The sequence below is a fragment of the Exophiala oligosperma genome (genome assembly GCF_000835515.1).
Source record: "Exophiala oligosperma strain CBS 72588 unplaced genomic scaffold supercont1.4, whole genome shotgun sequence".
NCBI lineage: Eukaryota > Fungi > Ascomycota > Eurotiomycetes > Chaetothyriales > Herpotrichiellaceae > Exophiala > Exophiala oligosperma.
This window is the reverse complement of record NW_015622821.1, coordinates 1,614,523-1,629,662: the sequence shown is the minus strand read 5'-3', so window position 1 is coordinate 1,629,662 and position 15,140 is coordinate 1,614,523. Positions and strand designations below refer to the sequence as shown.

At 49.8% G+C, this 15,140-nt stretch overlaps 5 protein-coding genes across 5 annotated transcripts; 3 read left to right on the top strand and 2 right to left on the bottom strand.

Annotated features, from left to right (window-relative positions):
* The first annotated feature begins 65 nt into the window (after nucleotides 1–65).
* PV06_04712 (uncharacterized protein) lies at nucleotides 66–3,773 on the top strand. Its single transcript, XM_016405637.1, has 3 exons — nucleotides 66–622; nucleotides 685–828; nucleotides 879–3,773. Exons 1-3 carry the CDS (start codon nucleotides 556–558, stop codon nucleotides 3,548–3,550), a joined length of 2,883 nt encoding a protein of 960 aa, XP_016263843.1. The 5' UTR covers nucleotides 66–555; the 3' UTR covers nucleotides 3,551–3,773.
* Nucleotides 3,774–3,934: 161 nt separating this feature from the next.
* On the top strand, nucleotides 3,935–6,278 carry PV06_04711 (uncharacterized protein; the record flags this gene model as incomplete). Its single annotated transcript, XM_016405636.1, has 1 exon — nucleotides 3,935–6,278. One exon carries the CDS (start codon nucleotides 3,935–3,937, stop codon nucleotides 5,654–5,656), a length of 1,722 nt encoding a protein of 573 aa, XP_016263842.1. The 3' UTR covers nucleotides 5,657–6,278.
* A 2,708-nt stretch (nucleotides 6,279–8,986) lies between these two features.
* Nucleotides 8,987–11,205, bottom strand: PV06_04710 (uncharacterized protein). Its single transcript, XM_016405635.1, has 5 exons — nucleotides 11,003–11,205; nucleotides 10,465–10,569; nucleotides 10,106–10,412; nucleotides 9,743–10,055; nucleotides 8,987–9,692 (listed from the first exon to the last, which is right to left on the bottom strand). Exons 2-5 carry the CDS (start codon nucleotides 10,523–10,525, stop codon nucleotides 9,573–9,575), a joined length of 801 nt encoding a protein of 266 aa, XP_016263841.1. The 5' UTR covers nucleotides 10,526–10,569; nucleotides 11,003–11,205; the 3' UTR covers nucleotides 8,987–9,572.
* A 580-nt stretch (nucleotides 11,206–11,785) lies between these two features.
* Nucleotides 11,786–12,766, top strand: PV06_04709 (uncharacterized protein). Its single transcript, XM_016405634.1, has 4 exons — nucleotides 11,786–11,994; nucleotides 12,061–12,126; nucleotides 12,214–12,299; nucleotides 12,362–12,766. Exons 1-4 carry the CDS (start codon nucleotides 11,870–11,872, stop codon nucleotides 12,391–12,393), a joined length of 309 nt encoding a protein of 102 aa, XP_016263840.1. The 5' UTR covers nucleotides 11,786–11,869; the 3' UTR covers nucleotides 12,394–12,766.
* PV06_04708 (uncharacterized protein) lies at nucleotides 12,417–14,997 on the bottom strand. The gene is made up of 2 exons (XM_016405633.1): nucleotides 12,995–14,997; nucleotides 12,417–12,944 (listed from the first exon to the last, which is right to left on the bottom strand). The coding sequence occupies exons 1-2, from the start codon at nucleotides 14,786–14,788 to the stop codon at nucleotides 12,747–12,749; spliced, it is 1,992 nt and encodes a 663-aa protein (XP_016263839.1). The 5' UTR covers nucleotides 14,789–14,997; the 3' UTR covers nucleotides 12,417–12,746.
* Between the last annotated feature and the right edge of the window lie 143 nt (nucleotides 14,998–15,140).

The window sequence follows — 15,140 nt, the reverse complement described above, 5'->3', positions numbered from 1 at the left end:
TAGGCTTGTTAGGCGCTAGCACACACCAACAAACTCGTGCCCAGAAACGTGCAAACTGCGCAGTGTGGACTTGAAGCATGCCAGGTATACATAGATGCGACACCTACTCCGTGCTCTATGAAGAGGACGTTCGTTGTGGAACCTGCTATCTATACTTGAATTCTTCTAGATTGCTTCTACATTCTTTCTAATCCCCGTGTGGTCTTTGCTGCACAGTGGACGTGTGTCACCCTCAACTTTGTCTGCAGTATCACCCAACGCTGCACCACCAGCAGCCACCAGTTTCATTTACGCGCAGCGCAGCGCAACACCGGACCACCTCGCTGTCCTCTTCACCCATCTCCTTGTATCACGCTCCATACGTTACCTCTTGTCCTTCCTTCGAGTGCCAATATCGACCTGTTCACCATCGATGGCCATGCGAATGCCCACCCCTGTTCTTCTGTTCCGTCAATCAAAGGCAAACACGGGTTAAAACATCCATGAATTCATCAAGAACATCACTCGGGTTTCGTTGCGCTTGACAACTTGCTGAAACACCGCAACTGAGCCACAATGGCACTCTCTGCTCAACAGCGACACCTGGCCGCTTTGCAACCAGGCGATCTTTTGGTGGTCATCCGTGCGTTCAAGATCTCCTGGTCTTGTTAAGAATTTCGGCTAACATTTCAACTTGGTAAATAGATGACTTCGATGCGCGAAGTCCTGATGAATTGACCCTGCGAAAGTCAGATCAGATCGAGCTTGTTGAATTGGATGAGGGCTTTGGGGATGGCTGGTTTCTGGGAAGACACCTTCAACATGGGAATACGGGCTTGTTTCCAGGCGGTAGGTTAGTTCACTTTAATAGAAGGCACAGCGAACTAATATATGTGCAGTCTATACCGCCAAACTCCCTCGCAACTTCGCTCCTGTTGGCTTCCAGTCGACAAGAAGTCCTTCTTTGCCTGCAGAACAAATGCCGTACAAACCGGTCGACCCTGATAGCAACGCGCAATTCACCGGCACAGGTTCTCAGGCTCCCTCGTTCCTTTCGAGAACTTCAATACCTCCCTCTCCCTCATACATTCAGCGAAGCATCGGTCAAGCACTCTCGGAGTCAAATGGTGGCCAGGAAAGCCCGGTTATGAATGAGACTCTCAGCGTCATAGAAGAACATATAACCGATCTGAGTACTCCTCGCCAAAGTTTAGCCCCTCCCCAACCCATTACGGAGGACTCTGAAAGCGATTATGGCAGCCACTTTGACCGCGCATCCTTCATCGCGGGGCCCGAGACAGACAGTGAAGATAACACACGCTTGACTGAAGCAGAAGTCAACCAGTGGGATGCCAAAGAAACGGCGGAATTTTTAAGAGGGATGGGAGTAGATCCCAAACACTGCGATATTTTCGAAGAACAAGAAATCACTGGCGATGTGCTTCTGGAAATGGATCAGTCATTTATCCACATGAAGGAATACGACTTTGGTGTCATGGGTCGCCGCCTGAAGACGTGGCATAAGATCAGGGACTTCCAGAATCGGGTTCGAGCCACCAAAGCCTCGCAGAAGAGTGGCCTTCGACAGACTAATTCAACGGAGGATGCCCCTCGGATACACGCGCGTGCTATGTCGGGCAACACAATTTTGCCTAGGATCCCCAGTCTCATGGACGAACGAGGGCTTACACTCCGTCAGTCACAGCAATCTCAGCCAAAGAGTCATCATGCCGGCCCTTCTCCAGAACCGCCAGTATCACCTTCATTTGCACGGCCACAATTGGGATCCAGCACTCCGCCGTCTCCATGGAGATCTTCCATGGCTACCGAGAGTCCGACCAGACCTTCCGCAGCGTCGATCCGTGAAATGAACCATTCTCGTCGGCATTCGTCTATAGATTTCGCTAAAAATATTGTGTCCGAATTCGCGTCTGCGTCTTCTCGAAACACTCTACCCCATCCACACAAGAAGAAGGCTTCTCTGGACAGAGACTGGTCAATGAGCAATGCGACCACTGCAAACGCTGGTGAAAGCACGCCATCACTCAAAGTGAGCACGGCGGCGGATAATACGGATTTGACCTTGACGCCTCCTTTCCTGGGTGACACCTCTACAGTCGATCTTGACCGGGGTTATTTTAGCGGTAACGAGGTTGAGAACAGGAAAACACGCAATATTCTGAGGAAGAGAGATGGCGGAGAGAGCGTTGGCCACTCTCGTCAGTCGAGCGCAATTGATGAGTCAAAACAACAAAGTCGAAATTCAAAACGACATTCACGCCTCAGTAGCGTCGACTCCATTCGCAACCCATCATTAATCTCGTCGGCGGCAAAAGCATATCACAGCAGTTCGTATAAGGGACGATTTCGATCAGCTAGCGCGCGCAACCTCATTACACAGCGGTCCCCAGTGGTCACATCTCCGACAGTAACCAATCTCGAGGATGACAGTCTCTCTAATGTGTCCTCTCCGCAAGGCATGAGTGCGACAGCATCACCTGCTGTGCCTGCTTCTGCCCCATTCACAGCAAGTCAGAAAGCCCGGAAGCTATTAGGTCTGCGCGCTGCTTCAGAAGCGGTAACGGGAAGCGAGAAAGAAGCTGCAGACATGACAAATATTACTTCCGAGCCGCTGAAGGAGAGCCCTCTGGCTTCGCCATCAGGTTCTCAAACGCCTTCTGCAACCTCACGTAGCTTCGACATGGATAACACGGATGCCTCTTCAAAAGGCACCACCGAACACTTGGGTCCGCTCCTGCATACCAAAACCGCCGTACGGACGAACCCCAAGACGAAACGACAGACGAGTGCATACACAAGAGGTCTACTACAAATTTCACCGGCAGAAGCTCGTAAATTCTGTGACTACTCTGGCTGGATGAAAAAACGATCGGCAGGTCTCATAGCGCAGTGGAAACCTCGACTGTTCATTCTCCGTGGACGAAGACTTTCATATTATTACTCGGAAGATGACACCGAGGAAAAGGGCATAATCGATATTTCAGGCCACAAGGTTCTGGTTGCTAACTCCGACCCCATAACTACGCTTCAAGCGACGATCAGCGGGTCGACACCATCCATAGGTTCTACCACTCCTCTCTCCGAGAAGTCACCAGATGTGTCTCGCGGATCTGGTGGTGGCGCCCCTTTCTTCTTCAAGCTTGTTCCCCCCAAAGCCGGCCTCTCAAGGGCCGTCCAATTTACGAAACCAGCCGTTCACGTTTTCCAGGTCGACAACATCAATGAAGGCAGGAAGTGGATGGGTGAAATCCTGAAGGCGACCATTGAGCATGACCTAACGAGCTTTGAGACCACCAACCGACAGAAAACGATCAGTTTGGCAAAGGCAAGGGCAAGAAAAGAACGACCTCCTGCCCTCAAGGGGACTGAAGAGGTTGAAGAAGAAATGGCAGAATTGCCCGAGAAGCCAACACCTCTCGAGGAGAAAGACCTCAACGAGACTGGCCTGAATATACAAGGTCTCAACTTTAGCGAATCCCAGATCAACCTGTCGCTAACGACCGGCCTCTCGAGTGCCACCAAATCTAGCCACGAGGATGACGAGAGCTGACTGAGGAAATTAATGAGGGATAGATTGGATAGAGAGCCTTATAGGATATGTAAATAAATTCCGGGGGGAGACAAAGCTACCTTAATGCTGTACCATGACCGTCTACTATTGATATACCAAATTATGAAAGTGGAAAGACCTTTCTCAAGTCTATAGCAGGGGTTTCAAGAGATGATTGATTGATACTGACAATACCTACATATGTAGTAATACTCAATGCCCGTGAGAGTCTGTGTAATGGTTGCACTCATAACTAAATGACCCGCAGTGTCTCCCCTGAACGATCTACACGTCTCTCCAATGACTCCATGTATTTATGGTTATTGCTATTATTGGATGTGCAGGCGCATCTTTCTCTAGTTTCCTTCTTTTTTTCATGCTTCGATGTACATCCTTGGGGTCGCAGGCGGGTTGCTGCGCGTCCTTCTCCCTTTTGCTGTTTCTTTGACGCTTTATTTGTATTCATATCCTGTCTTCCACGGTTGTGTGTTTCCAGCCCGCGATGCTTCCACGACGACGGCCTTCGCCTATACTCTCCAACAACATTGGCCGTTCACGCACGCTTTAGACGCGCCGGCCCTGCCTTCGGTTCCTTTCCGATTACTTGTGCTCGCTGACCCTCAATTAGAGGGAGATAGCTCACTACCGAAGCCTGAAGACGCGTTTCTACGAAAGATAGAACGCCGATGGGCAACGATCTGCGCAACAGGAGGCCATGATTTCAAATCTCAAATACTCGAGGATGTGAGAGGCATCCTGCTCGAGGATATCCCGACATCTTTGCAGGCTCTTCGAAAACGACTGGATCTGCTTGGCAACGATTACTATCTGGGCCACATCTATCGAACCCTACACTGGTGGACTAAGCCTAGCCACGTAACGGTGCTGGGAGACCTGATCGGGAGCCAATGGGTCACTGATGAGGAGTTTGCATGGAGAGGCTGGAGGTATTGGAACAGGGTCTTTGCCTCTGGGCACAGGATAAGCGACGATATAACGAGCTCGAATATCAAAAAGGAGGAACAAATCTTTGAGGCAAACGATGATAGTTGGATGACGAATATCATCAATATTGCCGGAAACCACGATGTTGGCTATGCTGGAGAGATCTCTCAGAGCAGGATGGATCGTTTTGAACGGGCGTTTGGAAAGGCCAACTGGGATGTCAGATTCCAATATCCTTACCACGGCATTTCAAGCAATGAGACCATACCAACCATACACCTGATCGTGCTGAACAGCTTGATCCTTGATTCTCCAGCTTTCTCGGACGACCTTCAAGCCGAAACATTCAACTTTATCAATAGCCTGATCTCCGATCGTTTGCGACCTGTCGAAGATCGTTCCTCGTTCACCCTTCTTCTCACGCACCTTCCTCTACACAAAAAAGAGGGCGTATGTATAGATGCTCCATTTTTCGACTATTGGGGAGATGACGACGGCGGCGGTGTGTATAGACCCCATGGAGTCAGAGAGCAAAATCATCTCAGTACCGAAGTAAGCCAGCATGGTACTCTTGAAGCTCTTTTCGGAATGACTGGCAACGTCGATGCACCAGCACAAGGCAAGGGAAGACATGGATTAATTTTGACCGGACATGATCATGAAGGATGTGATGTCTTGCACTATGTCCCTTCAAACACAACTTGGTCTAGCTCCACAGGGAATGTTGAAGAAGGTCGACAAACGACATGGGAGGCAGTACGTTGGGATCAGGTTGACGGAAGAAATTCACATACTGGTGTGCGGGAGATCACTTTGCGAAGCATGATGGGGGACTATGATGGCAACGCAGGTCTCCTCAGTGCCTGGTATGATCTCTCGAGCAAAGGATGGAAGTACGATATTTCAAGGTGTGGCTTGAATGTCAAATTGTGGTGGGCGGTGCATGTTCTCGATTTGACTGCGCTTGCTGTTTTTACGCTATGGATGGTCGACCTTGTTGCTCGCATATTCTTCCCTGCAGGAAGTAAACATGACCAGCATCAGTCTTCCCATGTTCTCAAGCTTAAGTCGAATCACGTGGCCGCGCCAATAGCAACGACATCGGTACCAACGAACAAGCTCAATTCTGATACACCCAAGGCAAACAAGAAATCAAAATGAAAACGATCCACAGAGGGTCCGGGTTGTACACAAGCTACTTGATATACTTGCTACCACTGGGTCCAGGCATTCGGCAGGATCATGATTCAGGGATAAAGACCTTTGTCACCGTCATCATACCATGACACTGGTATCGACAACTGCTTTATGTTGCATTTCTGGTTGCTGGAAGATGCCCTGCAACTGAAAAGCAAACGTCGACTTATCAAAGAAGCCAACTCTCTGGCTAGTGGTCTCTGGCTGTCAAGTTGGAGACAGATTGCTGGAACTATCTTGTTCATTCTGAGACATGTCACTTTCCTGAAAATGTCCTTGCCAGAGCACAGACGGCGACACCACTCTCAGCAGATGCCGTTACCTCACAGTCACCGATACCAACTTGTAGCGGTGTTCATTCATTAGTGACGCATGAGAGATCAACACGACAACGCGACCAGAGCCACCTCGTGATAATGTCAACACGGTTGAATATCAGACATGGATCAACTGCGCAGTCACACAAGCCGTGTCGCATGTGGCTGGACCGATGATATCCTTTCGGCCCTTCACCATTCAGTCCTGACAGACAGGCAGCGATGAATGCTTCAATCGAGTTCCACACATAGTAAAATTTCCAACATTTGATTCCTCACATCAGCCTCTTCCAATAAATCTTTTCATCTTTCCCTTTTCTTCTCACACAGACTATCTTCCTACTTTACTAGAACCATCACTATCTTCCTTCAACTACCTGAGAGATTCACCACCTGGCTTGACTTTACACCATAGCTGGTGCATTTGATCAAGATGGTTACCTTGATTCTATTGAACCCTGCACTCGACACTCCAATATCGTATCTGTGGGGACACGATCAATACGAAGTTTGTGTTGACTGTGTTCGTGCTCGTGAATGCCGTACTTGTGATGGCGAGACCAAGACGACCTTCAAGTTGTGCGAGGTTCATCGTGACATGTGAGTCTAGTGATCTGCTTTGACTACTTGTCATTTCGTTGTGTTTCAGTCTGTCCTTTACCGATATCTTCATTGCTCTGTCTCTGTTTTCTCACCACCAACTGGTCGATATTTTCAAGATTGTCCAGAAACGTATAATGTTCAAACCTCTATAGTCTGTCTTGTCTGGACTTGAACATGTACTATACAACCTTCTCAGGGTTTCATCGCGCTCATTACCAGACCGCGCATGGACTAACACACATCAACGCAGTGACGAAGAGACCTACGATGTTGCCACCCTGGATGACATCCGCGACAAAATCTACCCGTTGTACTCTTCTCTGCCAGGATCCAACGAAAAAAGAAAGTCCATCTTGAAGAACCTCAAAGTCGTCACCGTGAGCCGACCCACACCATTTTGGCGTCGTCGAACTCCCGCAATCCCCAATAATACTACTACCATCATCATCAACAACAACAACAAGGAGGCCGAGCATGACGACGACGACGACGACCCTCTACCGATTCCAATCATCACCTACGTTCATGGCAAAGGTTGCATCTTCTCGGATAGTCCTGACGTTGTCATCAAACCCGCAGAGTTTGTCAAGGCAATTGACGATCTTGCAAAGACCAGACACGACAAATTGACCAAGATCCTCGACGAAAGAGTCAGTCAACCTGAACACCAACCACCAGTCACGGACACAGGTAAAGAAGGTTGTGCTGGTGGTGGAAGAGCCCATGCCGGATCAACTTCATCTGCGTCTTTATCTTCAGATACTGCTACTACTACTGCTACGGTGTCTTTGAGTTCTGGCTTGTCGACCTGTAGCACAGAAGACTCCAAAACAAACAAAAAGTCACACACCACCGTGACCACGACGTCGTGGGAGGAGGAGATCGGCAGCGAAAGTGACTACGGCCACGAGACCTACTACGAGAGACGTCAAGCTCAAGAGGCCAAAGAAGAGGCGGAAGTAATGGCCCTCATTGCCCGCCTGGCCGCCGAAGAGACCACTCGACGCATCCGCGACGAAAAGGCTCGGCTCGAGGCGTGCATGGCTACCAGCGGCCTCGCCAAGGGATTGTATTTCAAACGATGCAATGGCATGTTTAGAAATGCTCTGGACGATGAATTGTTGTTGCCCTTGTCACCTTCGACTTGCACTTCAACAGCTCCGGGTGTCGATACGTCTACGGCCCGAAAAGGAATCGAGTCTATTGACGTCAACAAGAATGACTCTTCAAAGAGTACCACCACAACTCTCGCCACGGACATGGTCACGACCACGACCAAGACCATTCCTCCTGTCAGTGACGGTGCCGGTGCCGGTGCCGGCGCCGGTGAATGTACACTATCGGGGGCAGGTTACTCCCTACTCGCACACCAAGAAAACATCCACACCTTCCCGGCATCTTCGACAACCGAAAGTGACGGTGATGATGACGATGAAGACGACGAGGATGACAACGACACCTTTTACGACGCCATCGAAAGAGCCAGAGCCAACCCACAAATCTTCAAATTCATCACTCCCGTCCTCATGAGTCGTGAAGCCCTGGTGCGTGACGGCAAGGTCGAAGCCGGAAACCTCGAAAAGGCGAGTTGGTCATTCAACAATCTTGAACGTCGTGCCCGTCGTCGTCGTCGTCGTCCTCCTCCGTCTTCACACCCACCTTCGGCTTCGACAAAGTGATTGAATCCGTGGAAATGGGCAAAGGAAGAAAGGGAAGGGTTGTCGTTGGTGATTTCTTCTCCTTCTTCTTCAGTTCAAAGACGAATGAAAACTGCTACACGGGAATGAAGTGTGTGCGCGCACGAATGCAAAAAATGTCCGCCAAAAAAACATATCGACACTTTTCCCCCCGAGACGACATGAGGATTGATTTCAAGGAGACAGAAGAAAGGAGAAGAGAGGAGACCAAAGAAAAGACAAGTGGGCAATTTTTTCAAACAGAGAGCAGCTTTTGGAGAGGCAGAAACGAGAGCAGAAAGTGAGCCCCCCCCGGCTATGATCTTGAAAGTCCTTTTGGAGCTTGGTGCGGTGGTCGGTGAGAAGATTGGATTGATCATCAGGTGGGCTTCGAAGGGTACAAAAACGAAGAAGCAGCAAAAAAAGGGGAAAAGAAAAGAGAAGAAAAAGTCATCGTCGGTGAGACTTACTCTACGGATAAAGATCATCACCACAATCGACAATCAAAGAGTCGACCGGTGAGGTCGAACAGACTGCCCCCAGTTACCTAGATAGATAGATATCAGACCAAGCGGCAGTAGAGGACGCTACATATCAATATGATGAAGAAAACTTGCATCCTCCATCATCTTCATTATCATCATCTTCATCAACTGTTGTTGTCGTTGTCGTCAACAGGCACAACATTTCATCAAGTCGTCATCTTTTGTCTCCCGTTGGCACTGCCAGGTAGGTATACTCTACATAAAACAAGTCACGACGTTTAGGTACCTAGCGAGCTAAGTCTCCGAGCATCATGTCGGCATCGGTAGATGACAAGACAAGAGAAAGACACATGCACCTCTCTCAGTAGCAAGTTCCTCATCACAAACCACAAGTCAGTCAATCTTACAGGTACAACTTGATCAGGCTCAGGCGTCACAATTGATAAACCAAAGATCCATCTACTCTTTACGAATTCCAAGACAAGAAACAAGCCTCAATATTTGCAGAACGATGAACCGATTCCTGATATTGCTATTTCTCCAGTCTTTTGTCTAAAAGTAGTAGCTGACATAATCGGGTTCGCACCACAACACAGATGTCTGCTGTATCATCTGCTATTTGAGCTATTCGTACGGGGAAAAACATCATTTGGGGGTTAGGTGGGAAGGAAAGATTGGTTTTTTTGAATGCTTAGTGCATTTGAGCATTGTCTCCCAATTGTCGCAGAGCCTTAGAGACCACATCGGTCCAGTGTTCCGATTGCCAAGTTGGGAATATCACCATGACACGATCTGAAATTTAAGCATCAGTCTTCTCAGCCTCGGCGGCGGGGGCAGCGGCAGCCTCAGTCTCCTTAGGTGCTTCACTTGATTGACCAGCTGCCTCTTGTGGTTCAGCCTCAGAAGAAGTCCAGAGGGTCTGCAATCTGTCAGTGACACGAACAATTCGACCGACTAAAGTGTACTCACCAGGTTGTCCCGCAGCAACTGCATGATCAATGTAGAGTCCTTGTAGCTTTCCTCGCTCAGGGTGTCAAGCTCAGCGATGGCATCATCAAAAGCCTGCTTTGCAAGGTGGCAAGCCTGGTCGGGAGAGTTGAGAATCTCATAGTAGAAGACGGAGAAGTTCAGGGCAAGACCAAGTCGGATGGGATGAGTAGGAGCGAGATCAGTCTGAGCAACCTCGGTGGCAGCCTTGTAAGCTTCAAGAGACTTGTCGGCGGACTCCTTTCGCTTATCGGCAGTGGCGAATTCAGCGAGGTAGCGGTGGTAATCACCCTTCCTGGTCGAGGGGTCAGATGTGCCTGGTCGAATTAAGAAGAAAAAACTTACATCTTGTGGTAGAAGACCTTGGACTCGCCGGATTGGGCCGAGGGGATCAAATGTTGATCGAGGACCTCAAGGATGTCTTCGCAGATCTTTCCGAGCTCCTTCTCGATTGTCTGGCGGTATTCCTTGATGAGTTTGACCTGCGCCTCATTGCCTTTGGATTCCTCCTTTTGCTCGATAGATGTGACGATTCTCCACGAGGCTCGGCGAGCGCCGATGACGTTCTTGTAGGCGACAGAGAGGAGATTTCGCTCTTCGACAGAGAGTTCTTGGTCTGCAGATGCAACGACCTTCATGTTCTCGACCATTTCTGCGCTAGATCAGCAACACGCGACGCGAACAGAGGCAGAAAAAAAGCTCACCTTCATAGCGCTCGGCTTGCTCAGCAAGCTTTGCCAAGTAGACTGATTCCTCGACACCCATGTTTGATGTTAATTTTTGGTGAATTGGTTTACACTAAGAAACACCTGTGAGACTGATGATTAGCGGAAACTCTGTCCACAACGGCAAGTAAGAACATGTGCGACGGTTCCAAAGAATGGCGAATAAATGTTGCTGCCATGGAAGAGGGCCAGATCGTGATGCAGGACGGCTTCCTCAAGGTCCATGGTCATGGTTGCTGCACAAAGCTCGAGATTGAGGCTGTGGAAGTCGACGGACGGGATTGACGTCAATCAGACGCCTGTGTTGAGATTTGAAGGAGTCGCGATCTACGATTCGAGGCAAACATGCTGCAAAGATGACGAGGGATCTTGAGCGACGGTGTGCTTTGCATCGTCGGCCTGAGCTAAATTTCGCAGGGATCACAGCGCAAGTGAGGGTTCCGTCGTCGCGGCTGAAGACGTGGGGTATACAGGTACCCCTGGACTCACGAGGGGGACAGTAGGGAGAAGAGCTTACCGTCTCGAAAGAGTGGAAGAATGAGCGAGAGTCGTTGTGAGCGAGGACTCGAGAGATGGAAGATTTTGGAGGCGCAGAGAATTGAAAAAGTGTGGAAGTTGGTGTGGTGGTTTCAGGTTGTGTTGTGGTAGAAAGGGCAAAGATGGGAATCTCAATTCAAACGAGACTAACTTAAGACTTGTGCGCAGGCAGTGACAGAGTTGGGAGGGTGGGAGCAAAGCAAGAGAGGGAAGGAGCGCAAAGGGGGGGCCAACAACTGCGAAAAGCCCACCATCCCCAATTCGGCATGGCGTCATCTGTCCACCGTCAGCTATCAAAACTGAGGTCTTTCTCACATTAATCTCCCCAGTTTCACATCGACGTGTCTGTTTCATGTCGTCGAGAGGCTGAAAGATGTCAAAACCATTGTACAGTACATACGTACCGTCTGGAGTACATGTTCCATATATAGACGGATTTTTTTTGGCTCCTTTTATCTATGAATAGTTGGATGACAATGAGATCACCCTCTCGCTAGCATGATAATTGTCGCTGTGACTCTGTAGACCTTTCAATCCTTTGCATTCTTCTAGACAAAATAAAGTACTATAGACGTCTACACAGAGTATATTTATAGTTTCAACCTGCCTATTATCTTTATTTTCTGCGCGTACAGTATCTCTGAAGTACCTAGCCTCGTGTTGGTGTGTAGTGGCCACGTGATCCTCATCTGCAGGGTTCAATCTCGTCATAGCGTCTGCGCAAGCTTGTTGCAGCAACACTAAGCGAGCTTCTCCCGCAGGCCGAACTTCAAACAATCAACCATCTGCAAATCTTTGTTGTCCTCTTGCTAGTCTACCGTCGAATCCTTGATCAATCTTTTTCACAATGCTGCGAACTCAAGTTGTCAAGCTCGCAAGAGCCACTCCTGCTGTCCGTCGGTCCTTCTCCGTCGCCTCCTTCCGTGCCAGTGAAGGCGATACCGGTGCTCCAAGATCGAGCATGACCCATGGGTAATGCTACCTCATTTGCTGGGAATGGTGGAAGACAAAGGAACCCCAACACTAACTCCCTGGTAGGGACTCGTGGCAAAAGCGTGAGCAGGCCAGTGAAACCAAGTACATCCGGGACAAGGAGATGGAAGCGTAAGCTCTACCTGGCTCCTTTTTTCTCCATTAGCACACAACAAAAGTTGATCGAGGCACGAACTCTAACATCGGTGCCCATACTAGTTTGAAAAGACTCAAGGAGCGTCTTGCCGACCAGAGAGCCCACCTCGAAGAATTGGAGAAGCACATCAACACCCTGGAGAGCGAGCGTACGTGAAGATTCCTCATATGCCCAAGACTCCACGAGATGGACTGACACAAAGGTGGGCAGGCGTTGATTTGGACGAGAGATCAAAGAAATAAGTGACGGGATCAAACATGCACCACCAGAATTGACTTGGGAATTGCTCTGTTCTGCTCTGTACAGATATGAATGCCCCCAGACTCTGCTCAAATACCAATCAATGAGTCGTGAGGCGCCTGCCACTCCGCTTTTGTTTGCTCAGGTTCCAGATTGAGCTCTTCTATACACATTTGCAGAAGCCTCCTTCCAATCATCTATCATTCTGTCACGATCCGGGCTCTCATGGAAAAATAATCAAAAACTTCACTCGTGTTGGACTAGCTGTCTGACCTAGACCTATAGCTGTCACTTCCTTCAAGTGAGGCTTTCCCGTATCATCAATTAACGTTGCCCATAGTCATACAACCAAAATCTACCTTCTGCCCATGTAGCTGCGATAAAATTCCTGCACAGCCGTGCCGCTACCTTGACCCATAGAACCATTCAGGTACCCAAGATTACCAGCCGTCTTCTGTGCTGCAGCCACTTTTTGTTGCAGAGCAGCTGTGCCCTGATCAATGGTCTGTAGTTGCATAAGATGCGAGTTGAGGATTTTGACGATCTGGGTAATCTGCAAATAATCAGTCTTGTAGCACGATAGTTACCATAAGATATGCTTACTGGCTCGTCTGCCTTGCCATTCTTACTCAGACTTGCATTAGCAGCATTGACTTCCTCAACCATACTGCCCAAGTCGCGTTCCATTTCATCCAGTTTCTCTCCGAGTCTTTCTGCCAACTTGTAAGTCCGCTCCCTCTCCTGATCTGGCCCTCCTAGTTCGGTCTGAGTTGCACTGTCTTTTGCAAGCATCTCATCAATGTCAGTCTCGTATTTGGTCAGCCAGCTCTCGAGTTCGCTCTGCTGATTCTCAACCGCTGCAAGTTGCATGTCGACGCTCATGGTTTGTCTCTCGCATGTTCTTGTCCGGACATAGAGCTTGTCGATCTTGGAAGAGTTATCCACAATGATCTGGTCCCAACGAGCAATAGTCTCGGCCTGATCCTTGAACTCTTTGGAATATCGAGACATGTCAGTTGCCCATCGCGTTAGCACTTCGTCCATTGTTTTATTGCGTAACCGAGACTGAGCTGGAGGAGGGGGACCTGTGGTGGATGTCTGAGCTCCAATGGTGCTCTGTCCGAGCGCTTGCGTGGTGCCAGCCCCCGGGGCAGCAGTGGCCGTGGTAGGAGCAGGCTGAGCAGCTGAAGTAGTGCTAGCTGGGCCAAATGAGAATGGGGACGCAGCCGGGGCAGCAGTTGTTGTAGGTTGAGAGGTTGCCGTAGTTGTGGCGGGCCCGAATGAAAAGCCTTTTGCAGCCGGTGCAGATGTCGCCGTGGTGCCAGTCGTAGTTGCGGCAGCCGTCGAAGCAGCTGGAGTAGAGTTACCTGCGCCGAGGTTGAGCCCACCAAACAGTGGTTTAGATGTTGGAGCAGAAGTCGCCTGTGCTGGCGCAGCAGAAGCCTGTGTCGAAGATGGACCGAAAGAAAATGCTGGTTTTGTTGCGGGCGCTGTTTCAGTTGTTGCTGCTGGCGCTGCTGGCTTGGGGAAAAGGCTTGTGCTGCTATCTTTGGCAGGAGCCGCGCCGAACAATGAGGGTGTAGTCCCCGGGGCGGCTGGCTGCGATGTTGCAGGTGTAGTTGCAGTTGATGCTGCTGCGGAGGGTCCGAAAGAGAACGCAGGTTTAGGCGCTTCGGCGGTGGTCATTGGCGCTGGTGTAGAAGATTGAGTTGTTTCTGCTGGATTTGGAGCGCCAAAGCTGAAGCCACCAGTGGCCGGCTTGGGTCCAAATAGACCACCTGAAGGTGCTGCTGGCGCTGGTGCTGATGATACAGAGGTAAGAGCATCGGGTTTTGTGAAATTGAATGGTGCTTTGGCTGCACCATCAGCAGGTTTCGCTCCAAACAGACCACCACCGCCAGTGCTTGCTCCGAATGTTGACCCAGAAGGGGGAGGCCCAGCAGGAGTCGTTGATGGATTTCCGAAACTGAAAGCATTATTTGTGCCTCCGGTCGCAGGGGTTGTCGAGCCAAATAGCGAAGGCGCGCTTGTTGAGGGTGTTGATGTCTTGTCTGGTGTGCCGAACGAAAAGGTAGGTTTTGCGCTGTCACCACCTTGGGCGTCGTCAGGCTTTTTGGCGCCGAATAGACCCCCAGATGGTGGCGCACTTCCAGAACCAGCACCAAAGAGACCAGATGCGGCGGGCTTGTTGTCCGTCGATCCAGCTGCTCCGAATAGACTCGGCGCAGCTGTACCAGACGTAGGTTGCTGTCCACCAAAATTGAACCCTGTTGTATTGGTGCCTGATGTACCACTGCCAAAGAGTCCACCACCACTCGCAGGCTGATTTGCTGTTCCAAACAATGATTGACCACTTCCTCCCCCAGATGAGGCGGGAGGGTTGAAGTTGAAAGCCATTTCGGAAAGTTGCCAATGGAGGAGGTATTTCAACGACGATGAGAGGTTTCGCAGGTTATCATCGCCGGTCGGAAAGGAATGGTAGGGAAGATTCCAGGCTTTGATGGTCTGAGTATTAGCCGTGAATTGTTGGCAATGACTTCCAGCTTGACAAAAGGAAGGCTATCTAGTGTAGAAGTTGTAGTGTCAATGGAAATACTGTGGACGCGTTTGGGCGCGGAGACAAAAAGTCGAACTGCCAGGTACAATATACGGAGTACGGAGTAGCGCAGTCTGCAGTGCCCCAAACGTGGAATGCGAAAGCGAGACACAACTGCCCTTCGCCCAACGACCTCCGCTCACTCATCTTCTC

Bases quoted from the DNA above. Each gene is read 5' to 3' on its own strand.
- PV06_04712 (XM_016405637.1), top strand. From the start codon at position 556: ATGGCACTCTCTGCTCAACAGCGACACCTGGCCGCTTTGCAACCAGGC. The intron at 623-684 runs GTGCGTTCAAGA...CTTGGTAAATAG, and splicing joins CGATCTTTTGGTGGTCATCC to ATGACTTCGATGCGCGAAGT. The intron at 829-878 runs GTAGGTTAGTTC...ATATATGTGCAG, and splicing joins TACGGGCTTGTTTCCAGGCG to TCTATACCGCCAAACTCCCT.
- PV06_04710 (XM_016405635.1), bottom strand. From the start codon at position 10,525: ATGGGTGTCGAGGAATCAGTCTACTTGGCAAAGCTTGCTGAGCAAGCC. The intron at 10,056-10,105 runs GTAAGTTTTTTC...CCCCTCGACCAG, and splicing joins AAGGTCTTCTACCACAAGAT to GAAGGGTGATTACCACCGCT. The intron at 9,693-9,742 runs GTGAGTACACTT...GACAGATTGCAG, and splicing joins AGTTGCTGCGGGACAACCTG to ACCCTCTGGACTTCTTCTGA.
- PV06_04709 (XM_016405634.1), top strand. From the start codon at position 11,870: ATGCTGCGAACTCAAGTTGTCAAGCTCGCAAGAGCCACTCCTGCTGTC. The intron at 12,127-12,213 runs GTAAGCTCTACC...TGCCCATACTAG, and splicing joins CGGGACAAGGAGATGGAAGC to TTTGAAAAGACTCAAGGAGC. The intron at 12,300-12,361 runs GTACGTGAAGAT...AAAGGTGGGCAG, and splicing joins CAACACCCTGGAGAGCGAGC to GCGTTGATTTGGACGAGAGA.
- PV06_04708 (XM_016405633.1), bottom strand. From the start codon at position 14,788: ATGGCTTTCAACTTCAACCCTCCCGCCTCATCTGGGGGAGGAAGTGGT. The intron at 12,945-12,994 runs GTAAGCATATCT...GATTATTTGCAG, and splicing joins ATGGCAAGGCAGACGAGCCA to ATTACCCAGATCGTCAAAAT.